Source organism: Apteryx mantelli, chromosome 12, assembly GCF_036417845.1.
Source record: "Apteryx mantelli isolate bAptMan1 chromosome 12, bAptMan1.hap1, whole genome shotgun sequence".
Classification (NCBI taxonomy): domain Eukaryota; kingdom Metazoa; phylum Chordata; class Aves; order Apterygiformes; family Apterygidae; genus Apteryx; species Apteryx mantelli.
In genome coordinates this window covers 14,597,015-14,623,029 of record NC_089989.1, presented here as the reverse complement: position 1 = coordinate 14,623,029, position 26,015 = coordinate 14,597,015, and the positions used below count along the sequence as shown (strand labels likewise).

General features: G+C 64.1%; 3 protein-coding genes across 3 annotated transcripts in view; all 3 read right to left on the bottom strand.

Moving 5' to 3' along the window:
• Positions 1 to 389: 389 nt before the first annotated feature.
• Positions 390 to 6,171, bottom strand: LOC106492158 (acylamino-acid-releasing enzyme-like). Its single transcript, XM_067303646.1, has 22 exons — positions 6,142 to 6,171; positions 5,881 to 6,010; positions 5,631 to 5,757; positions 5,434 to 5,515; positions 5,267 to 5,342; positions 4,973 to 5,115; positions 4,247 to 4,384; positions 4,054 to 4,145; positions 3,919 to 3,959; positions 3,691 to 3,812; positions 3,275 to 3,335; positions 3,095 to 3,189; positions 2,952 to 3,003; positions 2,788 to 2,876; positions 1,895 to 2,036; positions 1,670 to 1,747; positions 1,514 to 1,594; positions 1,262 to 1,350; positions 994 to 1,184; positions 813 to 915; positions 626 to 732; positions 390 to 528 (listed from the first exon to the last, which is right to left on the bottom strand). The coding sequence occupies exons 1-22, from the start codon at positions 6,169 to 6,171 to the stop codon at positions 390 to 392; spliced, it is 2,208 nt and encodes a 735-aa protein (XP_067159747.1).
• Positions 6,172 to 6,654: 483 nt separating this feature from the next.
• Positions 6,655 to 12,080, bottom strand: LOC106492157 (acylamino-acid-releasing enzyme-like). The gene is made up of 22 exons (XM_067303290.1): positions 12,036 to 12,080; positions 11,246 to 11,375; positions 10,932 to 11,058; positions 10,698 to 10,785; positions 10,488 to 10,563; positions 10,239 to 10,405; positions 9,979 to 10,116; positions 9,701 to 9,792; positions 9,546 to 9,586; positions 9,348 to 9,469; positions 9,085 to 9,145; positions 8,899 to 8,996; positions 8,710 to 8,761; positions 8,514 to 8,602; positions 8,299 to 8,437; positions 8,132 to 8,215; positions 7,974 to 8,054; positions 7,646 to 7,734; positions 7,267 to 7,457; positions 7,082 to 7,184; positions 6,891 to 6,997; positions 6,655 to 6,819 (listed from the first exon to the last, which is right to left on the bottom strand). Exons 1-22 carry the CDS (start codon positions 12,045 to 12,047, stop codon positions 6,714 to 6,716), a joined length of 2,193 nt encoding a protein of 730 aa, XP_067159391.1. The 5' UTR covers positions 12,048 to 12,080; the 3' UTR covers positions 6,655 to 6,713.
• A 1,981-nt stretch (positions 12,081 to 14,061) lies between these two features.
• Positions 14,062 to 26,015, bottom strand: part of BSN (bassoon presynaptic cytomatrix protein) — a 161,285-nt gene continuing 149,331 nt past the window's right edge. The window contains exons 7-13 of the mRNA XM_067303289.1: positions 21,390 to 23,574; positions 20,267 to 21,024; positions 19,569 to 19,665; positions 19,020 to 19,160; positions 18,069 to 18,123; positions 17,775 to 17,872; positions 14,062 to 16,657 (exon numbers count right to left, since the gene is read on the bottom strand). Of these exons, the coding sequence (XP_067159390.1) occupies positions 18,083 to 18,123; positions 19,020 to 19,160; positions 19,569 to 19,665; positions 20,267 to 21,024; positions 21,390 to 23,574 (3,222 nt within the window). The 3' untranslated portion in view covers positions 14,062 to 16,657; positions 17,775 to 17,872; positions 18,069 to 18,082. The remainder of the gene's footprint in view (positions 16,658 to 17,774; positions 17,873 to 18,068; positions 18,124 to 19,019; positions 19,161 to 19,568; positions 19,666 to 20,266; positions 21,025 to 21,389; positions 23,575 to 26,015) is intronic.

Below are 26,015 nucleotides of genomic sequence, written 5' to 3'. Positions count from 1 at the left end.
TCCTGCCCACCATCCCCAGGCAGAATAAAGGGAGAAGTGTCCAGCCTGTGACTGTGTTTGGAGCGAGGCCGGGACACCCATTGCCCTGGGGTGCAGGAGATGGTGCCCTGGTGGCTCTCCGGACAGGTGAGGGATGTGAGCCGGCCCTGCCCCAGCAGGCAGACAGGAGGCCAGCATCGCCCTGTGCCATCCACTGGGTGCCCCGGTGTCTGGGAGCGCAGGGTGGGCAGCACTGCACAGGGTCTCACCCATTTATTTAGAGCTGTGCCTAATCCATGTCCCCATCCTGCCCCTCGGCTATGCCCGCTCCATCCTCGCCAGCTCCCAGTGCCATCCCTGTGGCCCGCGGGGTCACGCCGGCAGCCAGCACAGCTGCACCACTGCTGGCGCTAGGGGCTGTGCTGGCCCGGAGCGGCCCGGCAGGGCTGCCCCAGGTGTCGGATGATCCAGCGGGCACAGTTCCCGAAGACGTCAGCCTCCGTCTCCACGCCAGACAGCGCGTGGTTTCCCTCCGGGTACCAGAGCAGGCTGCCAGCGGGAGGGAATGGGATCAGCCTGGCACCCCCCGGGCACCCGCCGGTCTCCTGGGGTGCCCCACGTCGGGCAGCCCCTGTGCCGGGCTCACCGCACGGGGACGCCCCTGGCTCGCAGCACCCGGTAAAACTCCAGCGCCTGCGTGGGGCACACGCGCCGGTCCCTCGCGCCAACACACAGCAGCACCGGCGCCCGCACCTGCGGCACAGAGCCCGCAGCTGGCACGGGCGCCCCGCACCCGGCGCCCAGCCTCCCTCCCTGCCCCGCCACCGCCTTACCCGGGGCGCCTGCGCAATGGGCGAGCGCAGCAGCATGGCAGCCAGGTCCTCAGCGCGGGGCACCCGCTCGAAGGAGTAGGGCAGGCCCAGGGCCGCGTAGCGCCTGCGGGATGGGGCCGTCAGCAGGCACCGGGGGCCGGGCGGGCCCAGCGCTGCGCGGGGGGGGTGGGGGGGGCCTCACCAGTCGGGGATGTCGGAGGTGCCCAGCAAGGTGGCCAGGTTGGTGACGGGGCTGCGGACGGCGCAGGCCTGGTAGTGCTCCGGGTGGCGGGCGAGCAAGTGGAGGGCGATGAAGGCGCCGTGGGAGCCGCCCAGCAGGGCCACGCGGCGCCGGTCCAGGGGCTCGCTCTCCAGCGCTCGCTCCGCCGCCAGCTGCGGGCACGGGGCACGCTGCCGTCAGCGCGCCGCGCCACCCCGGTGCCCCCGGCCGGCCCCGCGCCCGCCCTCACCTGCGTGTCCGTCACGTCCTGCTCGCCCACGCGGGAGAGCAGCGAGTCGATGCCGGCCTGGCCGAAGCCCAGGGAGCCGCGGTAGTTCACTGCGGGGACAGGCGCCGTGGCGGGGCGGGAAGGGCGAGCCCTGCCCTGCCGACGGGGTGCCCGCGGCAGCACCCAGGCCTTCCCCGCAGGAGAGCCGCCGGGCGCGGGGAGGGCGGCGCCGCGCTGCTGCCGCGCTGCGCCTCCCGCCCCAGCGGCGCTCACCCATGAGCACGGCGAAGCCCAGCTGGCACAGCGCGGCCGTGGTCGGGCGCCACCGGGCATCGAAGACGGAGTGGGGGCCACCTGGGGCCGGCGGGACGGCGTCAGGCGGGGGGCTGCCTCCTGCCGTCCTGCCGGCCCTGGCGGGCGCTTACTCACCGTGGGGGCACACGACTAAGGGGTGCAGCGCCGCGCCGGCCGGGGGGCTCAGCAGCACGGCCTCGAAGGCCCGAGTGCCTGCGGCAAGGCGGAGCACTGAGCCCCGGCCGTGCCCGGCGCTGCGGTCGGCTAGCCCCTTGCCCGCTCGTTCCCTGCCTGCCCCCCTGCACCCCCGCGGCACCCAGGCCAAGCCGAGGTGCCACGTGGGTCTCCCCGGGCGCTCACCGCACGGAGGAGGGCTCTGCTCACCGCAGGGCACCTGGACCGTCAGGGTTTTCCAGGAGACGCCGGGCACCGGCGGGGCATCCTCTGCACGCACCCAGTGGAGGGTCAGCTCCTGGCCCGCTGGCGGCAGGACCCCCACCACCTGGGGAGGGGCGCAGGGTGGCACCAGGACAGACTGGAGGCGGCCGTGCCCATCGCGAATCTGGCTAACACCAGCGGGATGGAATCGGTCCCGTGGGTGGCGCTGAACGGGCCACGGCTGCACGGTGCCTGCCCCGGCTGGAGAGGTTGGAGAGCCATAGTGCTGCACAGTGGCCAAGCCGTGCAGGTAGAGGGGGCCATGCCACGCAGTGCTGTGCCATGCCAAGCCTGGCCATGCCATGCCCAGCCATGCTGTGTCCCCCTGTGCCATGCCTGCTCACGATGTGCCATGCCTCACTCACTGTGCCCTGCCATGCTATGCCGTGCTGGCCACGCTGTGCTGTCCCTCGCCAAGCTGTGCCACGCTATGCTGTGGCATACTGGCCATGCTGTGCCATGCCATACCATGCTGTGCTGGCCATGCTCTGCTATGCCTCAACATGCTGCCATGCCATGTTGTGCCATACCATGCTGTGCTGGCCATGCTCTGCTATGCCTCACCATGCTTGCCATGCCATGTTGTGCCATACCATGCCTCACCCATGCCGAAACATTCCTGGCCATGCTGTGCCATGCCATGCTGTGATGTGCCTTGCGATGCTTGCCATGCCATGCCATGGCATGCCATGCCATACCTCACCCATGCTGAGCCATCCCTGACCATGTTGTGCCACGCCACCGTTGTGCTTGGCTGTACCAGACCATGCTGCGCCTGGCTGTGCCATACCGTGCTGGACCGCAGCTCTGCTCACCAGGCTGGGTGGCTGGTGTGGGGCCGAGCAGGTGGCCACGAGCAGGTCCCACTGGGTGGTGAGCAGCACCCAGCACCCTTCGGGCAAGCCTGGGAAGAGAGAGCACGCCAACGCTTGTGACGCTCACCAAGGCATGCCAGCTAGCTGGGCAGGAGACCTTGTACCTGCAGTGAGGTTCATCACGGTGGCCGCCTCCGTGTCCACAAGCAGCAGGTCCTGGGAGGAAGCGGAGCACAGGGAGCCACGTGCCATGGGGTGCCTGGGCTGGGCTGGGGCCACTGGCTCTGCCGGCTCCCATCCTGCTCACCGTGCGGCTCCGCTGCGGGGTGCTGAGCAGGGCTCGCCGGCTGTCGGCTGCCCAGCACTGCGGTGGCAATGCGTCTGTGTAGATCCCAGCGAAGGCTGCAAGTGGGGCAGAGCGCTGGTGAGCCGGGGGCACCCAGCGCCGGGGGTGGGGGGGGGCAGCTCACTGCCACACAGCGCTCACCATCTGTGGGCTCCTGGACCACGTCGAGCACTGTCGCCGTCAGCCTCGTGTGCCAGGTGATCTGGAGAGAGCCAGCAGTCAGGGATGGGCACCCCGCAGGGGGAAACTGAGGCTGGGGGGGGGGGGGGATGAAGCTGGAGCGCTGTGGGGCACCGCCTCACCCAAGCTCTCATGCTGGGATGGTGCGAGGACATTGGGCTCTGCAGCTGCAGCCCACACTGAGGTCGAACCTGCATATTTTGGGGCCAGAAAGGTGCTTGGGGCCTCCTGCCCCCTGCCCCCCCCCCCCCGAGCACTGGGAACAGTTGTGACAGGGCATGCTGGCTCCCAGCACCAACGGGCAGCGTTCGGGGCAGGATGGGGCAGCGGCGCCGGCGGCCAGGAGGGCTCCGGCGCCTGCACGGGGCCAGGCTCACCATGCGCAGCTGCAGGCACTGGCGGTGGGGCCCCCCCACAGCCCCCTCCAGGTACAGCAGGCGCCGGCCGTCGGGGCTGAGCCGCGGGGAGCAGGCGGCGCGGTGCTCCGCAGACAGCAGCTCTGTGGGGGTGACACGGGGGGGGGGGGGTCAGGGCGATGGGGACCCCCAGGCGGTCGGGGACCCAGAGTGTCCCCAGTCCCCCAACCTGCAGCCCCCATCGCTCACCACAGCGCCCGTTGGACAGGTCCAAGTAGAAAATTCCTGACCTAGGGAGGAGGAGCAGGTCAGCTCAAAGCGCCCCGGCCATGCCCAAAGCCCCCCACCGTGGGCATGGCGCGGGGTGCTGGGGCCAGGACCCACCTCCTGTTGGAGCAAGCGCTCAGCCCCAGCCGGAAGGGCGCGTGCCACCAGCCCACGAACACCACGCCGCTGTCGTCGGGGGACCACAGGGCCTGTGCGGGAGCCAGGATCGTGTCTCAGCCTGGGGGCGACCCCGCAGCTCCCATGCCCAGGCGGCCACCAGCCGCTTTCCTCCCCGGGGCCCTGTGCTGACCTGCCCAGGGGAGACGTCCTCCGGGACACCCTCCAGCACAGTGACGCTGCTCTCCTCGATGTCCAGCACGCAGAGGACGGGCATGCTGCAGGTGCTCAGTGCCTCCCCCCAGTCCTCGTGGTACAGGAACTGCTCACCCTGCAACGTGCACCGGGTTGGTGCCCAGCACCGCGTGCCGACTCGCAGGGTTTGGTGCACAGCATCCTCATGGGGTGCACGGCACGCTCGTTGGCTGCATGGTGTGCTCACAGGGCACATGGCATGCTCATGGGGTGCACAGCACGCTTGCAGGGTGCACGGCTTGCTCACAAGGCATGTGGCATGCTTACGGCCTGCGTGGCATGCTCACAAGGTATGCGGCATGCTCACAGGGTGCACAGCCTGCTCATGGGGCATGTGGCACACTCACAGGGTGCATGGCACGCTCATGGCACATGTGGCATGCCTGCGGGGTGCGTGGCATTCTCATGGGGTGCATGGCAGGCTCGCAGGGTGCACGGCCTGCTCATGGGGTGCATGGCCTGCCCATGGGGTGCACAGCCTGCTCATGGGGTGCACGGCCTGCTCATGGGGTGCATGGCCTGCTCACGGGCCATGTGGCACGCTTGCAGGGTGCATGGCACGCTCATGGGGCATGTGGCACACTCACGGGGTGCATGGCACGCTCACAGAGTGCACAGCATGCCCACACACACAGTGCATGACACATTCATGGGTGCTCCCCACCTTCTCCTCCTCTTCCTCCTCTGCCGGCCTGGCTGCTCCCGGAGCATCCCAGGAAAAGAGGGGCTGTGGCCTCGGCTGGCTCTTCTCGGCCACGTAGAGCAGCTGCTTCTCTGCGTGGGACCAAGTCAGGCAAGCAAAGGGGCCTGGCGCAGAGAGAGGGTGCCAGGGTGCCAAAGTCTGGCACTATGTGTGCAAAGCTAGGTGCTGGTCAGGCGGGTGCCCGGCCCCACCAGCCAGGCCCATCTTGCAGCACCCTGTGCTTTGGGGTGGGCAAATTTAGGGAAGAGACCTTACCCTCCTTATAGACCTCTCCATGCTTCCCCAGCGCTGTGAGGTCCACGCTGCAGCTGCGGCCGGTGCTGCCCCACACCTGCGGCCAAGTGGGCATCAGCACTGTGCCCAGGGCGCCCGCTGGCATTGAGCCGCTCTGGCAAGCCTGGGGACGGGGTGGCCCGTGTTACCTCCAGCAGCTCATGGCCCAGGCCCGGGCAGCGGGTGAGCACGGCACGGTGCTGCCCGGTGGGCGAGAGCTGGCCGAGGAGCCTGCGAGGGGGCAGGAGGGCCGTGGTGAGCGGTGCGCCGCCAGCACCGGCCCGCTTGCTGCGTTGCCTCCCATCACCCCGTGCCAGAGCCAGCCCGAAGCTGCCCCGCGCCGTACTGGTGGTGGATCTCAGCACTGAGAGCTGCCCGGCTGACGGAGACGGCGCTGCCGGGCGAGCGGTGCACGCTGTAGTGCCGGCTGAAGCGCAGGCGCCGCCGGCGGGCCAGGTCCGGCTGGCTGCACTCTGCGGGGAGAGTGGCCGTGAGCGCTGGGACGGCCGGCATCGGGAAGGCCCGGGCACCACCGCGACGCAGCCTGGCACCGGGCGGCCGTGCCGACGGAGTGACCCATGAGCTGGCTGACTCACCGGTGTAGAGCGGGAATGTCTGGCCCCCCGCAGAGGTGGCATGCCCGGCCCCAAGGGCGGCGTGGGTCACCGTGGGGAACTGGCTGAGCTCCTGGTAGCGGGCACCGATGGCCCGCAGGCTGCTTGCCAGCTGCGCGTGGGAAGACGGCCGCTGGCAGTGGGCAACGCGAACCCCCTGCCTGCCGGCCCCCTGCCCCTAGAAATGGGGCTCTTCCCAGTGGCATCCCCTGCTCCCGTGCCCACACAGGACCCCGTGCCCACCTCTCCGCTTGGCTCGTCCCCTGAGGCCATGGGGCCTGCTCCCCTGCGCTCAGCCCGTCGGCGTCTGCGCCTGTTGGGCCAGGCAGGCCGCCAGGCCTGCGCAAGCGGCATTGGCGCGCGAGGGGGGCCCGGGCCGGGCAGGCCGCCTGGGCTGATGCCAGCCCTCCAGCTGCCTCGGGCTCGGCCCCAGGATGCCAGAGAAGGGGACTGGGGAGGCTCCACGCCACTTGCTGCGCACCGGCACCAGAAGCGGCCCAAGGAGACTTGCAGCCTCTGCTGTGGCACGGAGAGGCCTCCCTGCGTTCGCCGCAGCTGCCGAGCGGGGGCTGACCCAGCCCTGCGCCGCTCAGGGCTCGCTTTGGCCAGGCGTGGCCCTGCTGCAGCCCATGGGGACCTGTCTGGGGAAAGGGGTCTGGGCACTGCCCATCCTGCAGCCACAAGCCCCCAGGGAGCCGGGAGCAGAGGCAACACCACCATCAGCGACGACACCACCATCAGTGATGACACCTGCGCTGGCCGAGCAAAACCGTTTATTGGGGGGGGGGTTGCAGCTCTGAGGGACTGAAGTGCCCTCAGCACCGCAGGTGTTTGAGCAGCCACAGCGCCATGTTCATGAAACCGTCAGCTTTGGCCTCGACTCCGGCCAGAGCGTGGTTGTTGTCTGGGTACCAGAGCAGCCTGAGAGGGAGGAGAGAGGGGTCAGTGCCGTGCCCGCATACAGCCCCTGGGAAACCACCCACCGCACTCACCGCGTGGGGACGCCCCGGGCCTTGAGGGCACGGTAGTACTCCAGCCCCTGCCTGGGGGGCACGCGCCGGTCATCTTCCCCCAGCATCAGCAGCACAGGCACGCGGACCTGCAGGAGAGTGACACGGCCTCAGGCCCAGCGCCCATGAGCCGCTGGCTGCAGGGACAGGACAGGGACTGCGATGGCATGTACCCGGTCGACATAGCACATGGGTGACTTGCGCAGCATCTCTGTCCACTGGGCTGGGTCTGGCAGGGCATCAGGCGCGTAGGGCAGCCCTGTCTCTGTCAGGCACCTGTGGGGCGAGAGCCATGCCGGGCCAGGGGCTGTGCGCCGGGCTGGGGGCTGTCTGTGGGGTTGGGGGCTGCGGTACTCACCAGTCGGGGATGTCGGTGGCGGTGACCATGGAGGCGATGTTCACCACGGGGTTGCGGACCACGCAGGCCTGGTAGGTGTCGGGGAACTGCCCAATGAGGTGGCACGCCAAGAAGCCACCATGTGAGCCACCCACCAGCGCCACTCGGGCAGAGTCCAGCCTCTCCTCCTGCAGCACCCGCTCCACGCAGAGCTGCAACCACACAGGACACCCGCTGAGGCAGGGACGTGATCACACACACGGAGATGGCCTGGGTCTCCCACACTGTGCAGAGCACTCATGGGCTGACAGGTCAGACATGGGAGCCCATGAGGGGAGCAGGTGGCCCCACTGCCTGGTACGGGGCCTCCAGGGGAAGGGATCGTGTGCCAGGGCCATACCTGCACATCCTGCACGTCTTGAGTGCCCACGTTGCCTGGCAGGGAGGCCACACTGTCCTGGCCGAAGCCCAGCGAGCCGCGGTAATTCACTGGGAGAGACAGCGTCACACCCCTTGCTCCCCCCACCCCAGACCTGCCACAGGCACCGCAAGGCTGCCTGTGCCACCCGGCAGACAGAACTGTCCCTGCCAGGCAGCACCCACCCTCCCCACCTGCCAACAGGGTGCCCACAGACCCAGGCCTGCAGGAAGGGAGCAGGGCTCCCATGGGCTCCGTATTGGGGTATCTCGGAGCCCAACAGCCCCATCTCCCTCAGCACCAGACTCACCCAGGAGCACAGCGAAGCCCACGCAGCAGAGCGCGGCTGGGTACAGCATCCACCCGGCTGCAAAGACAGAGTGGGGACCCCCTACAAGGCAAAGGCAAAAGGGGTGAAGCTGTCTGGCTGGGGAGGGGCTGGGGGGCTGGAAGTGTGCAAAATCTCACCGTGGGGCATCACGACCAGTGGGGGTTTCTGGGCTGCGGGGCCCTCACTTGGCCGCAGCAGGATGGCATCAAAATCCAGGCCCCCTGTGGAGGCAGTGAAAGCACTCAGGCCCTGGTGGGCCAGTCAAGCCCAGGCCCCCGCTTCCCCGTCCCGCTCGGACACTCACTGTACTGCAGGTTGTCCTGCTCCGGCAGAGGCTGCAGGGTGCGCACGGCCCAGGTGATGCCAGGCACTGGGGACACATCCTGCAGGCAGACCCACTGCACGTGGGCCTCCCGGCCCGCGCCGGGCAAGAGAGCCACTTTCTGCATGGGGAACCACGTCAGTGCCAGGGCCAAGAGGGGCCAGTGGTGGGTGTTGGGGATGGGGACGTCACCTTACCAGCTTGGGGGGGCAGCTAGGGGTGGAGAACCTGGCCACCAGGAGGTCCCGGTCGATGGTGAGGAGAGACCAGCTCCCCTGGGGACCATCTGGGGAGGAGAGGGGTCAGGGCCTGCAGGCCGTGTGCAGGAGGTTGTCCCCCCAAAACCCTGGCACTGCCAGGGCCCTGCCAGCCTGTCGGGTAGGTGGCACTCACCAGCCGTCAGCGAGGTCACGGTGCCTGTCAGCGTGTCCACCACAAAGAGGTCCTAGGAGCACGAGGGCAGAGTCCAGCAGAGCCCTGAATCAGCCCGGCACCAGGCATGGCACCCCTTCGTGCCACCCTGTGCACACCTGGCTCCCACCACACTGTGGTGGGCAGCAGACTGGGCACCGCGGCTCTTACCTGCTGGCTGCGCTGGGCTGTGTCCAACACGAGCCTCTGGCTGTCGGCTGCCCAGCACAGCCCCGGCAGAGCGCTGCAGTAGATGCCTGGGAAAGCACCTGTAACGAGAGCAGCAGGGCTCAGCACCCACCACCCCTCCACCTGGCCTGCTGGCCACTGTGACTGCCCTGCTCTGGCTCTACTCACCCCACGTCTGCCGGGGCACAGCCTCGAGCACGGTGCAGGTGCGCTTGGTGTACCAGTCGTACTGCGGGAGACACAGGATGGCAGGGCTGTGACGAGTTCTGCTGGGTCTTAGCCCAGCTGCCTCTGCTCCAGCCTGTGGAAGGTGGACCCACCTCCCACCTGCCAGTCCCCACGCTGGCATGGGTGCACTGCCAGCTCCACAATGTCACCCCACAATGTCTGGCTTGGGGACAGAGCCCTGGCACCCTATGGGCGCTGCTCACCATGCGAAGCCGGCTGCACTGCTGGTGGGGGCCTAGGGCACTGTTCTCCAGGTAGGCGATGCGGCACTGGTCGGGGCTGAGCCGCGGGGACCACGTGGCCTTGGTGTCTTCAGAGAGCAGCTCTGCAAGGGCATGAGGGGGCGGTGAGGGGGTGCAAGGGGCTTGGGCACTGGGGGGATGCAGGGGTGAACAACTCACCACATCTCCCACCCGTGAGGTCCACGTAGAACAGTGCAGACCTGCGAGGGGAGAGTTGGGCTGTCACTGCAGGAGCGGGGTGGCAGGGGGTCCGGGCAGCCCCTGCTGGGGGGTTGGGGCAGCCCTCACCAAGCCAGGCTCACCGCGAGACTCACCGGCGGTTGGTGCAGTGCCGCAGGCCCAGGCGGAAAGGCTCGTGCCACCAGCCCACGAACACCACACCAGTGTCACTGGGGGACCAGAAGGCCTGTGGGCAGAGCAGGAGAGCAGCTCATACCCTGCTCTAGGGCTTGGGTGCCCTCTGTCCAGCCCGGAACCAGGGCCAGCCTCTCTTTCCCATCATCTCTCTTCTCCGGGACAATGGAGAGACCCAGCCCCACCGTTTCACCAGGGCAAAGTGAGATGAGACGTTGGCTCCCCTCCCCGTGCTGACCTGCCCAGGGGAGACGTGCTCCGGGACGCCCTCCAGCACGGAGATACTGCTCCCCTCAATGTCCAGCACGCAGAGGACGGGCACGCTGCGGGTGCTCAGTGTCTCTCCCCAGTCCTCGTGGTACACGAACTGCTCACCCTGCAATGCAGACCCTGTCAGTGCCATGGGCACCCGCAGGGCTTCAGAGCCAGCCCAGAGCTGGCGAGCAGTGACTGAGCTGGCCCAGGGCAGGAGGGACATCATCACCCTGGCCTCCCCACCTTGACGGGTGCATCCTGCTTCTTGGAATGCCCCAGGTCCTCTTCAGCGGAGTCACCCAGCTCGGGCGCTTTGCTCTGAAAGAAGGACTCGGCCTTGGGCCGCTTCTTCTCGGCCACATAGAGCAGGTGAGTCTCTGAGTGGGACCAGGCCAGGCAGCCAAACTGATCTGGAGAGATGGGGTCAGGCATGAACCGGCCTGTCTGCTGGGACCCCCCGGGGCTGCTGGCCCTTCCCTGTCCACTCCTCACCATCATCGTAGACACTGCCATGCTTGTCCAGAGCCGTCAAATCGATGCTCTTCACCTTGCGGTTCTGATCCCAGACCTGGGGGCAGAGACGCCAGGCACAGGCAGCCGCAAACTGGACTGTGGAGCAGCTGGGGCTGGAGCCGGCACCCTGCCCCTTCTCCTACACAGCCCAGGGCTCGCCTCCGGCCCTGCCCCGGCCCTCGTCCTCACCTCCAGAAACTGCTTCTCCTTGTCCTTGCTTTGGGCCTTGCGCAGGACAGCCTTCAGCGTGCCGCTGGGGGACTCCCTGCTCAGCAGCCTGCGGGGGAAACCGCCCCGTTAGCCACGCGCCACGGGCACGGCGGAGGCAGGGACATGGGGACGCCGGTCCCAGCTCCCTGGGGATGCAGCGGAGGGAGGTGGGGCCGCCGTGTGACTCCCCAGGTGGGCAGCGCAGAGACTCACTCATCCTTGATCTCAGAGCAGGTCCCCGCAGGCCCCGAGTACACGATGGACTGGCCGTCGTGGAAGACGAGGTACTGGCGGCAGAACTTGACGTTCTCCGCTCGCTCCAGGTCCCGCTGAGACCATTCTGCAAGGAGGGCGAGGTGAGCACTCCCGCCCGCCCGGGCGTCCCCTCTCTGGGAAGCGGAGCGGGGACTGAGGAGGCCCTGACGAGACCGCGGTGTGCGCCCCCGACGGGCACGTGCCCCTGTTGGGCCCCCAGGCAGGGAGCCCGCCCCGCAGCCACGGCGTGCCCCCCACTCGGGGCCTCGTACCGGTGTAGAGGCTGCAGTATTTGCCCCCGTACTGGGTGGTGACGTCGGGGCCGATGCAGGCGGCGCTGAGCGTGGGGTGCTGGCTCAGCTCCCGGTACAGCGCTGCGATCTCCTCCGCGCTCGACAGCACCTGCGGGACTGAGAGGCTGGGCCGCAGCGGGGGGCGAGCCCCGGGGGCGCCAGCACGGCCCCCGCCTGGGGCGGACGCCGAGGGGGCGCAAGGCTGGAGGGGGCAGTGCCGGGGGGCAGTTACTGGGGAACTGGGGCACACAGGGAGGGGCAGGTCTGGGGGGGCAGTTCCTGGAGTACGTGGGGGGGCAATTACCAGGGCAGCGGGGGGCAGTTCCTGGAGCACGTGGGGGGGCTCCCAGGGTAGTGGGGGGGGCAGTTCCTGGAGTACGTGGGGGCAGTTCCCAGGGTAGCGGGGGGGCAGTTACGGGGGAACCTGGGAGCAAGTACTGGTATTGGGGAGGGGTCGGTGCCCCGGGGGGCACTTAGCAAGGTATGGAGGGGGGCAATTACGAGGGGACCGGGGGGCAGTGCTCGAGGGGGGGCAATTACCGAGGTACTGGGGGCTCCCGGGTATTGGGCAGAGGCATTTACCGGGAAGGTGCTACCAGGGCAGCAGTGCCTGGGGGGCAGCTACCGAGCTGCCGGGGAGAGGGAAGTGCCCGGGGGGGTCGCAGCGCCGCAGTTACCGGGGCGGCGAACACGGGGTGGGGGGGCAGCGCCAGGGGCGGGGTCCCGGGGCAGTGACGTCACGGCCCCCCTCCCCCCCACAGCCCCTCACCGGCGGCTCCATGTCGCGGCGGTGCGGCGGGGGCGGGGCCGGCACCGGCACTTCCGGGCAGGGGGCGGGGTGGGAGCCGCGCGACACCTCCCATTGGCTGCGGCGTCCCCTGGTGGGCGCGGCGGCGGGGCGCTGCGGCGTCCCCTGGTGGTCGCGGGCGGCGCCGCTGCGGGGAGCTCGGCGGCGCCGCCGGGCTGGGCGGGGCGGGAGGAGACCCACCCGTGAGGGCGCCGCCTGGGGCGCGGTGCGATGACCCCCGTGGTGCGAGGGGCCTCGGGTGCGAGGGCACCCGCGGCCCAGAGCGCCCCAACAGCACGTCCCACCGCAAGGCCCGGCTCGGTGTGCGGGGCCTTCGCGGAGGCCACCCGCAGCGGGCAGATGGCTGTGCGGGCGCTGCGCGGGAGCGCATCCGCGTGGGCCGGCGAGGCCGTGCCAGGCGCCGAGGCTGCCATACGGCGCCCAGTGGCGGGCGGGCGCCGCCGCTCGGCGCTGGGCCTGCGCCAGGCGCTGTGGGGGCCGAGCCGCGGCTGCACTGCCGGGCCCAGGCCTCTCCGTACGCCAGCGCCCAGGCGGTGGTGGCAGGGATGGGGGCACAGCCCTGCGGCGCGTGGCCTGGGGCCGATGTGGCCTGGGGGCACCACTCCCCTTCCAAGAGAGCGCTGAGCCAGGCACAAAATGGCCTTTCGCTGCCCTGACTCGGGGGCTGGCGCCCCGCCAGGTCTGTGCAGGGTGCAGGGGACCAGGAGAGCGCAGGCTCCGTCCCGGCGTGCAGTGGTTGGGTTGCTTCAGGCCTGGGAGCTGTTTTTCCTGTGGTAATGGAGGGTTTTACGGACCAAGAGCAAAGAGTGAGCCGCTGATCATTAACTTTTACACAGGGTGTAAAGTGCAGCAGAGAAAAATAGCAGTGAGACAAACCCAGCTGGGCTGGTCTCAGAGGGATGGAGCTGTCCCCAAGTCCCCCCCACCCCCTCGAAGTTTCGGTCTGTGCATCACATTGGAGCTGGAGGAGGCCCTGGGAGCTGGGCCGTTGGCCCCGCACGGCCTCTTGCAGCGACAAGGCTCTGCACGGCACCGCCAGCCTCCTCACAACCGCTGTGAGTGCCGCGGCACCCAGGCACGGCTTGGCTCCCTCGCCCTCTGGCACACGGACCCATTGTGAGGCTTTGGCCCAGCCTGGGAGCCGTGGTGGCCTCCAGCCCCCCGGCATGGCGGTGCCAGGAGCTCCCTGCCCTTCCACAGCGGGGGAGCTCCCAGCGGGAGGGAGGACCATGGCTGAGCACGAGCTGCGTCGTGCAGCCAGATTTGCGGGAGCTGCTCTGAAGCCCTTCAGCTGGAAAGTTGCACGATTCCTCTCCCAGCGTGCACAGGGCCAGACTTGGGGATGTGCCTGTTTCGGGAGGGCTGGTGATATATTCCTGGTACTAATGCTTATGGGGACTGTATGGCCTGCCATCTGCCAAACTGTGAGTTAGCTCTGTAATTAAAGGATTAACATTAGCTCCAACAGTACTGTTCATTTGCTCAGGTGCTTGAATCCCCAAGGCCTTTGTACTAGTCTGGCCCTATGGAAAGGGGTGATGGGTCCACGATACAGGTCTCAGACACGTTCCCACATCTCCCTGGCCAGCCGGCCTGGGGTGGCCAGGGCTTTGCCCCACTGCGTGGCATGCGCTTGGCTGGGGATCCTGGCACGTGGAGCCTGGGCCAGCAACTGTGGCCCCTAGACAGCAGGGTACAGAGGCAGTGGGGTGAGAGCGAGAGCCCACTGGCTGCTTTGCAAGACCGGCCAGATGTGCCATGGCAGGGGTCCCAGCGCCCTGCTGCCCCGGGGCACAGTAACTCCTTGCCGGTAGGTCCCATCCCTCTGCTAGCCCCCACTAGCCCAGCGTGGCCACTCCTTGCCCATCTCCAGCGCGGGGACCTCAGCCCCCATGCCAGTCCTTCCGCATGGTGCTGAGGGGCAGCCGGGAAACCCCTTTCTGATGCTCTGAGCTTGCTGCAAGGCAGGCATGAAGCTAAGACAGTCTGTGATTTATATCAAGTCCTTTTATTCTGTTCCCACAGAAATACCTGGTAGGGGCAACTTCTTGTACGGAGTCACGATACAGCGGCGGTACACGGATTACTACAGATCTCACAGAGCACAGCAGACACGCACACCGTCACAATGTTCAGAGGGAGGGCACCCGGCATTGCACTTACCACTGTAAACTTCTTCTTGGGCTGAGCTTTGCTCGGTGGTTTGTGTTTTATACATACAGTCCCCCCCCGGACCCAAGCGAACACCCAGACACAGCGCGCCGGAGGGGGCGATGGGTAGCAGACAGCCACAACTCGGAGGATGCCGGGAGGCTTTGCGCCAGAGGCCGGCGGTGGGGCCGCGGGCACCCGCTCCTGTCCCGCACGGAGGCGAGTTGGCGGATGTGCTAGGCAGTGAGATGGGCCCTGGCAGGGGGGTGTTCTCGGTCCCACGTGCGATTTACACACTATACAAGTATTTACAGCGCTAGGAGCGGCAGGTGCTGTGACTGAGACCCCCGGCAGGGAGCAGGGCAGACCTGGAGCCCGGGAGAAGCATCCTCGGGCTATGCACTTGTCATTGGCAGGGCAGCTGGCGCCGGGCAGGCTGGGGAGATTGCGAGCAGGGCCGTGGCGGCTGCCTCGCCGGCAGAGCCTTGCGGCAGGCCGGCAGACCCCAAAAGAGACCTGTCCTGGGTGGGGGGCACCCTGGGGAGAGCTGGGCATCACCCCCGAGGTCACCCTGTCCCGCAGCCCCTGCACTAGCCACTGGGCCTCTCCCTCCAGCCTCACGCAGGGCCGGGGCATGGGGCAGGGAGCAAGTGGCCACAGGGCCAGGGCTGGTTGCATTTCATATTGTGACCACCAATCCTCAATAACAAGTGCATAAATCTGCTAAGAGCATTCAATACAGGTGATGAACTGATGGAAAAGAAAAAGAAAACTCCAGGCAAAGAACGGCAAGCATTTAAACGTAGATGAAACCGTGCAGAGAAGTAGCAAGCCATGCTCTACGACAGGACAGACAGTCACGGGCTATATGGCTACCCTTTGGCAAAGTGGCCCTCCGTGGGTCGAACATGCCACTAACTTAAACTTCATATGCACAGGTGGTTGATAGAGTAGTTATCCAGTTGCTCAGCAGCACGTTTGCAATTAAACCCTTATACATAACATTGAACTTATTAACTATTAACAGGTCTTGTTCTTAAGTTGTGTATTTCATTGCATAGAACATTAGACATGAGAATCGGTCGCTGCTACCCGCGGGGGTGGGTCACACCAACGAACTGCTGTTGGAACATGCTCAGCGTGAGAGAGAGACTGGCAGGAAGCTGACGACACGCACAAATGAGAACCGGAGCGTCTGTACACTGGCTGAGTTCTTTACAGTGAAACGAGCTGTCTCGTTTGGTTTCCTTCTGGGATCCCAGGCCACGGGCTGAGAAACCTCCTCCTGGTGGGGTAAGCGAGCTTTTGCTCTGAGTCGCTTCTCCATCGTTCTGAGCATGCCCACGCGTAATGGCTTAAGAAGGACTTGAATTGCACAGTAATAGGAAGGATATTGGCAGAGGCAAAGCTCTCCTGATCTTGTTCCATGGATTGTGCTCTTTTATAGCCTTCTGCACTCTATTGCTTCTACAGACAACAGCCCATGTGTTAACTCATCGTACAAAGCAAAGAGGAAAGAGGATTTGGTATAAAGTTAAAAAAAAAAAAACCAAAACCAAAACCACGAAACCCAAAGAAACCAAAGAAAACGGAAAAGGAAAACCCCCCCAACAACGAAGCCCCACGACCCCTCCCGGTGCGGATGAGGTATACACAGAAATCAAAGTGGGATGATTAAGGCTGTTCTTTAAAGAAAAAGGATCCCCAGGCGGCATGGAGCACTGTGTGCCGGTACAATGGAAAGCACTGCCGTTTGAATGCTTTAGAATGGCTTCAGGTTGGCTTTGCGTGCTGAGACACGTGCCTGGCCGGCGTTTGCTTTGGGAAAGGCCAGCCCGCTTATGTGCTGCCTTTCAGAGTCCTATGGCCTCTTATTTCAGTAATGAAACAGTGTTAGGTCCTAACTGAAGTTCTCCTAATCCCCAGCTCGGGGTCGGAGCGGTTTCCAGTGCAGGGGTGGCACGGGGAAGGGCCCCGTGCACGCGAGGGACCGGTGGGACAAACTGGAATGTGAAGGAGAAACGGAGCCTGCAGCTCCCAGCCCTCAACTTACACATGGCTCAGAGAGGGAAAAACCTATGAAGACGCTAGATTTCAGATTCAGAGGGAGCAACTCTGCGTATAATCTTGAGAAAGGGCCACGGTTTCCAACTCAGCCCCTCGGCATATGGGGGCCCGGGGCAGGGTCAAGCCCCACCTACGTGACATGATGGTCTGGATCAGGCCCGTCCCTTTGTGGGCAGCCTTGGAGGTGGAAAGCGCGTCTGCCCAACCGTTCCTACGGCTCGCTCCACGCTGCGCCGGAGCCGCTGCACAGGCTCTGCTTGCCAGGCGTGGAGGGCGTGTGCTCTGGGTCATCTGCCAGGCCCCTGGTTCAGCCACTGTTTGCTCCATGAGATCCAGCATCCAGGGGATTGCCCTGCTTTCAAAAGCTTGCGAGAGACAGAGAGAGAGGCATTAGTCGGAGTTCCGTTTGCGCCCTGTGCAATGATGCCCTGATTGAGAAGGGCGACCTGGTGCCCTGCTGCCCTGCAGTGATGCCAAAGGGCAGCAAGTGCATGTGGTGCCTGCCATCCCCGGCTCCTCTGCCCCCAAGTTACTGTCCCCCCGGCATGTCCTGTTGTCTTCCTTGAGAGGCTTGCAGGGAACACATCCCCTCTTGTAAAAAGCAAACAGGAGCGAACTAGTGGCAACAGCCCAGGAGACGTTGCCGGAGGAGCAGCTGCCTCCACCTACGCGGCTGGACAAGCTCCCAGACCAGAACTCGTGAGCACTAGGAAACGGCTCGAGCCGCCCAAACTATCCCGGCAAAGCTGGTGTCTGCAGAAGTGTCCGGAGCAGGATCAGCCTACACAGTGCTGCAGAGACTGAGGAAATGGGGCCAAGTGCCCCCGCTCACTGGCTCTGCGCCGACATGCGCAGGCATTTTGCGACAAGAACAGGCGACCAGGCACGAGGACAAGCGCCCCAGTATGAAGGGGAACGGGCTGCAGTGTCCCACGAGGCTGCCAGGGCTTTTCTGGTCCTACTCGGCAGCAGGGTGCTTCTGTCACCTTCCTTCTCTCTCCTTCTGCACCTAGCGCCAGGGCACTGCCATCTCCTGGGCTGTGCAGCACCAGTTCCCTGCTCATCGCCCCCAGCTCCAAACCTGTCCAGCCTTTCTGCTACCCTCAGCCCCTTGTGGCATTGCATGTGCCGCCCTGAATCAGCTACTGTCCCACAGACCCTGCTGGGCTGCTGTCCCAAATGCGCCCAAACCCCCCTGCATGCAAGGCAGGTCCCTCTGGCCCTTCCCTGCAGCCTGCGCTCCACCGTGAGATGAGCTGGGCTCTTGAGGTCCCAGCGAATGCCTCCTCCCGTCATCCTGACAACAGCGAGGTGGGAGAGAGCTGATGGCATGGCGGGCCGGGCACAGGAGACGTCAGGCACAAGGGACACTGGCAGAGCTCAGCATGCACCTCGCAGGGAGAGGGATGTTGCGGGTGCCCTTGGGGGGCTGGCGGGGTGTGAGGGAAACCAGCAGGCCAACCTCTGCCCTGGGACACTCACTGTTATACTCAGAGTCCAGCGCTGCATGCTGAATTCACTGGGTTCTTCATAGGTTTTTCCACTTGCAATGACTAGATCTCCACTCGCTTCCCAAACTCCTGTGGTGGGAAGCAGCAGGAGGAGCTGTTAGGGCAAAGCCAGGGCAGGGAGAAAGAATCGGGGCATCCCTACCACCACCCACCCAAGGAGACGCCGGTGCCCGCTGCCCCGCTGCCAGGGATGCTCGTGGTGTCTCGCAGTGGAGCAAGAGGGCTGGGAGGGGGTAGCGGGGCTGCTGCAGGACAGGCAACTCACCTTGTGCCGTTCTCTCACCAGAACGAAGTGAATTTCTTGCCGAAAGCCGACACCGCTGCAGAGAGAAGCCACAAGAGGTGTGAGCGCTCCTGCCGGAGCCCGCCACATCCCGCTCTCTCTCCCTGGCCATCCGGCTACCCACTGCCTGGGCAACCCCCCCTACATCGGCACCGACTCTCTGCCTGTCCCGGCCATGTCTGTCCCAGCAAGAGCCCACCGGTCCCCAGCAGACCCTGGAGCAGGGGCTGCCACGCAGGTCCCCTTCCCACCTGACGCACAGGTGACGGTCCCCATTAGAGAGCGGCGTGCCAGGCAGGCCAGGGAGGATCTGCGGGTGCTATAGCTCAGGCAGTCACCATGCTGCAGGCAGCAGCCCTTGCCTGCGCATATCCCTTCTGCTGCAGGCATTCAGGGCCGACTGGGAGCCGGGGGAAGGAGCCATATCTCATCTCTGCCCCGACTCCTGTGCCCCGCAGGATTACCTGGCCAACCTCCCTGACAGATCCCACTGCTCCCATCCCGCTCGTTACCAGAAGGCTAATTATTCCTCTCATTGTCACATTAGTTTTTGTGGCACCCCGCTCGGAGCTGGAGTGATTTTGCCACTTGCATGGCCCCGCAGTGGGCCAGTCTCCATGTGCGGATGAGACTGGAGTTTCCAAAGGTCCAAAGCACGCTCGGAGAGAGCCTGGCCGGACTGCAAGGCACAGCCCTGGGAGATGCGGCCATGCCCTGCGGGGGGCATGCCCTCCTGTACCCGGAGGGCTGCAGTCCCCTTGTCACCCCATGTCCCCAGCTGGGTGGTGGGGGACATTCCAGCATGCCTTCGCCCCCCCCCCCCCCCCAAACCGTGGGAGCAGCTCATCCCTTTGGCTCCGAGCAGGCTCCTCCTGTGGTGGAAGAGCGGCATGCCACAGCTCCCTGTCTCCAGCCCCAGGGAGCAATCCTTACCTTCAGTCAGTTTGCCTGCTTGTTCTGCTGCCCCTCCTGGCAGGATTTTGGAGAAAACGCTTTCTCCTTCCACCCCAGGCTGCCCAGCTGCCGTGCCAGCAGGAGGACGAGGCCCAGCTGCCTTCTGACCAACCTTGCTGTCTGCTGGGGGACAAACGAACATGCCATTAGCAGAGGAAGGGCCTGGATGGCTGAGGAAAGCTGTCTGCTCAGGTGAGCCTGGAAAGCAGATCCTCATGCCAGGGGCCAGGGGCTGCCAGGTCCCAGGATGGGCTGTTTGCCCTGGGCCAGCGAGCAGGAGTCCGGGCAGGTCCCCATAAAACACCACCTGAGCGGGGAGCTTGGCAGGTCACAGGGTGGCACTGAGCAGGGGACACGATTGGTGCCAGGGTGGCACCTCGGGGGGGCTGTGGCAGGCGACCTTGGGGAGCTCAGAGAGACAGGGCCCCCTGGCTTGGCCCTAGCTCTGCTCCCAGGTGGCAAGAGCCTGCAATCGGGCTCCAGCCCCAGCTGGGGTGGCCTGGCCCCCATGCCGCTGGGCAGACTGACCTACTGCTGCTCCCAGAGGCTGAGCCACCGGCGTTCTCCCCTGCTGCTGTGGCACTTTCGCTGTGGGCTTGGACGTGTCCATCTGCTCTGCTTTCAGCTGAAACACAGAAAATGCCTTTCAGGGTCTCTTGGCCTTTCTCTCCCAATGAGCAGGGGGATGTGGCCACGGGGAGAGCAGCACAGCATCCTCCAGGGTGGCGGTGTGGCAGGTGACATGGTGCTCGCCATGATGATGCCCGTGCCTTGCTCCCTGAGGAAACCTCTCCTCCCCAAAACACTCTGGGGAAACTGGCCCCAAGCCAGCAAGCAAGGCAGGGCATGGCCATATCATCTTCCCAGCTCTTCTCTGGGGTGCATCCAGCTGCTTGTGGCAGCTGTGGGCACTCCAGCAAGCTGGAGCACACACGTGGGATATAACTTGCTCTTGCAGTCCCCACGGCTCCCACCCCAAACCTTTCTCCTGCCACCCCTCACTTCATTCCCTGTCCCAGTGTCTTCTTCAGGCTTTGCTGAAGAATGGAGCTGGGAAACACCAGCCCTGGCCCGTGCCATGGCACAAATGCACAAAACTTGGGCAGGCTCTATCCCTCCCATCCAACCCCATCCCCTGCCCTGCACTGCTGGTGAGCTAGGATGGTCCTAAGAGCAGCCTTGGAGAAAGAAGGGAGGCAGTCAAGCCCGGCAGAGCCCGTACTTACCGGCGTTGCTTGGTGACCGCCTGGCTGTGCATGAAGCGTGGCTGGGGGCTTCCCTGGAGCCTGGGCTGGGCTGGGCTGCTGCTGCGGTGGCCGGGAAGAAGGAGGTCCCTGCATCCTGTCCTTCGCCTCTGGCTGTAATGGCCCTGCTGGCTGCTGGGCAGCCGGCCGGGCTGATGGTGGCTGCTGCCGGGCCTGCTGCTGTACTCCCTGCTGCTGCCGTGCTTGAGGCTGCTGCAGGTGAGGCTCTGCTTTTTGCCCTTGGGACGGCGGCCCGTGCGGCTGTGAGGGCTTTTGCGATTTCTGGGTCTCGGCACCATGGTGGTGAGCGGCCGGGCGGGATTGCTGGGGATACTCAGAGGAGCTGGGGCCATAGGCTGCCTGCGCTCGGGGCTCGGGCTGCTGAGCCTTCTTCTGGGAGGCTGGCTGTGCGTGGCCACGGGGCTCGTGGCGGCCTTGCTCCCGGGGGTGCTGCTTGGCTGACCGCCGGGGCTGCTCGTCGCTGGTGTGGCGGGAGGAGGACGAATGCCGCCCATACTCGCCGTGGTGCCGGTGCTCTCGGGAGGAGGAGTGCTGTGGCTGGGGGTAATCATCGTGCTGCCACAGGTCTTCGTCTGGAGGCTCGTCATAATCGTGGTAGGTGTGTTTAACTGGGAGTCTCTTCTGTGAGGAAGAGTGGCCACCGTAGTGCTTTACCCTCTCTGACCGCGCTTCCCTTGGCTTATCAAACCAGTCTGTCTCCTCCTGACCCAAATGATAGGCTTCAGAAACCAAAAACAAATCACAGTCAATCTCTCTCTCCAGAGGCGTGAATGCAGCCCAGGCTGAAGCCATGCAATGAAATAAAAGAAGGCAAGCAGCTTATCACACACATACAGGACACCCCGCCACAGCACGACCAGACCCCACGCCAGCAAGAGACAGGATGGGACATGGATACGGCAGGGCATCGAGCAAGCACTGGACAGGACCTGCTAACACAAAACACCCAGGACAAAGACTGGAAAAGGGAGGAAGGCACATGTCAAGCAAACTGAGGCTGTGAGAGTGTCTTTGCTTATGACCGTATGAGCATGCCCCGGGGAATCACCATGCTCTGGGGTGGATCACCACAGGTAGCTGTTACCTTCACTGTCTGAAACAACACAATGGGAATCGTCCATGATGTAACCTTCCTCATGCTTGTAAGAGTGATTCCTTGGCACATCTTTGATGTGTTCTTGCACATCAGGCAACGAGTGGCTGGAGCAGAACTGGGAGCAGGGGTCCCCCATGGACTGTGGGCCAGGGCCACCAGAGGAGCGCGACACCCCCATGGACTTTCCCAAGGGGCTGACTGGGCTCTCCTCTTCCGAGGCCTGCGTGCGAACGGGAGTCCTCCCGCGGCTCTGACTCATGCTAAGGGACGAAGGCTTGGAGCTGCCCTTTTGGGACCGCTCCACGTTCTCCCTGTCATAGGACTTGCTCCGGCTGCTCACATCACGGCTGGATGACTTTTCTACACTGTAGCCAGATGAGCGGGTCCTGCTTCCAGCAGAGTAGACACGGTCCTCCTCATCTACCAAGTCCCTGCTGGACACGCCATAGTACTTCTGCTGCTCATACACATTCTTCTTGAGGCCGTACGTGATCTCATCCTGCATCTTCTTCGCCCGGGAGGCCACGTTACTGCTGCTGACTGATGTTGTCACTGTGTAGGAGGCCAGGTCTGACTCCACATCTTTGGCTTCTTCAATGGGAGAGAACTTGGAGATCTTCTGCTCCATGCCCTGCTTCCTGTGCTTGCTGCGTTTTGAGGAGACCACAGCGGGAGCCAGGTTTTTGGAAGAATGCTTCGGCATTGCCATGCCGGACCCATGCTTGTCCACCCGTGAGGAATGCCGATAGTCACTGTCCCCGTAGTAGTAGGATGAGCCCCCAGAGCTCCCTGGCATCCTGCCGTTGCTCTCTGCGCCCCTGTGGTAGCTGTTCTTCCCTCGATGGTCAGTGCCGTGGTGGTCATACATGTCCTCCTCAGACTCCTCCTCCGCTTTGGAGTAGCAGCAGGGTCTGCTGGAGCTCTCAGGATCCACTAGCTCGCTCTTCTCCTTGCCGTGGCGGCCATTAGCACTCTGGCCCTGTGGCTCCCCTTTCTGGCTGTCCCCTGCTGGGCTGTCTTTGGTTAGCTCACTAATGTCATCGATCATCACATAGTTACGGGGAATGCTCTGCTCCAGGTTCGTGTAGAGGGACTCTGACGAGTAGCTGGCTGAAGGGCTTTGTGTGACACTGGCTCTGTCGGCCGGCCGGGCCTCAGGGGCCTTGTACTGGTCATAGCTGCTGGTCACCGTCGTGGTGCTGAAGGCGACTTCGGGAGCCGTAGAAGAGATGGCCACTGTGGGCCCACCAATGATTTCGTAATTGGTGGGGATCTTTTGCTCCAAGTCAGCAAGAGAGGTTTGCCGCGGCTTCTGGTGCAGGGCGTGCACATCTGCCTGGGTTTGGAAGAGCGTGTTTTGAGCTGACGGCCCGGCTGCGGCATTGGGGTAGGTGGTCTGGGTTTGGTAGTGATTGGGCGGCCGGAAACCTTGCTGGCTCTGGACACCCAGGTCCGGCTGGTAGGTGGTACTGGGGGCGAAGCCATGGGCCTGGAAAGTGCTCGGTGCGGCGTAGGCAGGCAGCTGCGCAGCCTGGAAGCCGTCCTGAGAGGTGCTCACTGTGGGGTAGTGGGGTGGCTGCAAGCGTGCCTGCTGAAAGGCAGCAGCGCCCTGTGGGGCGGGTGGCCCTGCCGGGTACTGGTAGGGACCGTAGGCGGACGCAGAGGTGTATGGTGCACCAGCAAAGTCAGTGTACTGGTTTGCTGGCGTGGCGCTTGGCCGTGTCAGCAGGCTCCCGCTGTCATAGCCGGAGAGGCGCAAATTGTTGAGCTCACTGTCAGACATGTAGTCCCTGTTCTCCCCCAGGCACCTCAGGTAGGGGTAGTCCCTCACGTTCCTGTCCTTCAGCAGGGATTCCTTCCGCTGCGTAATTCCCAGCTCCAAGTATTTCAGCTTGGCATCGATCTCTTTCTCCTCCTCATCCAGCTCGGCCTGCTTCTTGCGCAGCTTTGTGGACTCATGCTCCACCAGCTTCAGGTCACGGTCAATGTCCTTGAGCAGGGTGGCCTTGGTGACCTGCACAGCAGGGCCGGCCAGGCCTTTTGGCGCCAGGCTTGACAGGTACATCTGGGGATGAGCCTGGCTGGCCAGGGGCAGGTGAGCCTCCTCAGGTGGTGGGCTGGGCAGCGTGCGCTTCACCTTGCGCGTCAGCGGGCTCGACTGCAAAGAGGCCATCTAGGAAACAAAGCAAAGACACGTTAATCACAGGTGCTGGCAGAGCTTCTCCAAGGCATGTGCACTGCTGGGGAGGGCCAGGCAGCACCCCCTGCTCTCTGGACTGCCTTTCACCCCAGCATGGATTTCACCAAGGGGGATCGGATCCTTGCACCCAAGCCTAGGAGGGCCCTCACTCCAGGAGCAATCCATGGTACATCCGCGCCAGCCAGTCCAAAGACCAGGGAGACTATGCAGGACACCTACAACAGCTTGAGAGTGCTTCCTCCTCAGCAGCTGTCCCCAGCAGAGGCTCCCTGCATGTGGATGTATCCTCCCAGGGACTTTCTGGGGGTTCTTCTGTGTGCCAAGGAGCTCTGCTCACAGCCAGCATCACCTCGTGCTGGCAGGCATCACCCCAGCCCCGAGCCACCCCTTGCCCAGGCTACAAGCCCCAGGGGAGACAGAGCACCCCTGAACCAGCGCAGGAGCATGGAATGCTGTCAACCCCCCCCCAGTGGAGCAGCACCCAGAGGCTGGCAGGGCTGGACCAACTCAGACCAGCAGAGCCATCCCCAAAACGCCGCCTGTCCAGGGGTACCAGGGTACTGTTTCCAGCTGGGGAATGTGGGCTCCCAGTAGGTCACCTTTTCCCCAGGGAATGGCCAGCAATCAGGGCTTTGCCAGCACTGCTGGGGTGCCCCTTCTGTGCACTGTTTTTGCAGAAATGTAGATTCTTTTGCACATGGTCCCTCATGCACCGAGAAAGCCATGTTTATATAAAACCGTAATAAATAGGATGGAAGTAACAGAAAGGGCACTTTCTATGAATAATTACCAGGAGTGGCAGCGATCCAAGTGTCAGGCTGGCCTCATGTGTGCCAGCAGAGAAACACCATTAACTGCTGGAAAAACACTTTCAGTCCTCATGTAGTTTGCAGCAGGGCTTTGAAATTTGGCAGGAGAGTGGCCTCGGGGCTGCTGCTGGCCTTGCAGAAATCCGTTGAGACCAGGCCAAGCTAGAAGCTCTCAGAAGTGCCCATTTCCCAACTGCACTCTGCTCAGGGCAGTTTTCTCCTGAATTGCAGCCAAATTCTCTGCAGAAAAGAGGCCGGGCAGCAGTCAGGTGCCCTCTGGAGCTCTGCTACGCTGGGCCCACTCTGCTGGGCCTGCGAGGCTCCTGGGGACGGGCTGAAAAGCAAGGGCTGCCCAAGCACTCCCCGTGTCGCCCGCCCCTCCGCAGACGGCCATTCAGAGACGCTCAGCACCCAGCCCTTACGCAGCCTGGCTTTCAGAGCACTCTCGGCTTGCTCTCTTCCCCAGCTGCTGGGCATGTCCAGTGCAGAGGTGAGGAGGGACTTCACCAGCTCATGCCTCAGTTTCTCTACCTGCAAAATGGGGCTACTCCCCCCGACGCAGAGGCCTTCTGAGAATTACTCCGTTACTCTTTGCTCAGCAGTTTGCAGTCTAAAATAGCCTCTGCCTTGGTGTGTGAGGGCAAAGAGGGGGGAGGAGTGCGAGTCATTGCCACTGCACACATGCTGTGGGTCCCAGGAGGGAGCAGGCAGAGAAGCTGGAGGACAAAGCCATCAGGTGTGGGGCTTTCTCAAGGTGGCAGTGTCCCAAAGGCTTCCAGCCCTTCCAGTGTTGCTGAGGGTAGATGGAGGAGAGCAGGAGTACCCTGCTGATGCCATTAGGCAGAAGTGGCGGGAGGCCCGTTGGCGATGGAGCTGTGGGCAGCACGGGGATCTCTGACTTGTGCTAGGCTTGCAGACAGACAGTGGGTTCCATCCAGGCAATCCTGATGCATTCTCTGCCCTAAAATACCTGCCAAAGCCTGGACACCTCATAAGGGCCCTTGTACCTGAGATGGGTGACAAGGTAGAAGTGCCTGGCTGGGCTAACACAGCACAGGTGGAAAGCTGAAGCTTTGCATCAGTTTTGCTCTTCAGGATAGGAAAAGGGAACCTGGCTGGGGCAGAGGCCAGGTAAAAGCCCTGGGTCCTATGAAGGAGTTGTCAGCTCCTTTCTGTTCATGGATATGCAGCAAGCTCAAAGGTTTGTACCAACTGGTGGAGCTACAGGGCCTCCTTGTGCGCTTGCACAGGCCTGGAGGAGCATCCTTCTGCCTCCCAGCATCGCAACAAGCTGCATTCCTCCCAACTGCTCAGCTACCAGCAGAAAGATTTCGGGGCACATGTACGTGCACAGAGGCTGTCACTAGCTGCTGCAGGCAGCCAGCCTTTTAAAATATTAATTGCTGGAGCACTAATGAAACTGAAATGTCCTCCGGGGCCTTCTGGAGCCATTCTCCAACAGAAAGGTTATTCCGTCGAGGGACGAGGCTGTGCTGAGAAGTCAGGTCACAGACAGCAGCTGCATGAGGATGTGCAGTTGACTCCTTGCCTGTCTCAGGGCAGTCTCCTGATGCACAGAGGGATGTTTCCATGCACAGGAGGGGG

Bases quoted from the DNA above. Each gene is read 5' to 3' on its own strand.
- LOC106492158 (XM_067303646.1), bottom strand. From the start codon at position 6,171: ATGGCCTCAGGGGACGAGCCAAGCGGAGAG. The intron at 1,185-1,261 runs GTGAGGGCGGGC...CCGTGCCCGCAG, and splicing joins AGGACGTGACGGACACGCAG to CTGGCGGCGGAGCGAGCGCT. The intron at 733-812 runs GTAAGGCGGTGG...TCTGTGCCGCAG, and splicing joins CCATTGCGCAGGCGCCCCGG to GTGCGGGCGCCGGTGCTGCT.
- LOC106492157 (XM_067303290.1), bottom strand. The intron at 8,438-8,513 runs GTAAGGTGACGT...TTCCCCATGCAG, and splicing joins CTAGCTGCCCCCCCAAGCTG to AAAGTGGCTCTCTTGCCCGG. The intron at 7,735-7,973 runs GTGAGTCTGGTG...TGTCTCTCCCAG, and splicing joins GGGCTTCGCTGTGCTCCTGG to TGAATTACCGCGGCTCGCTG.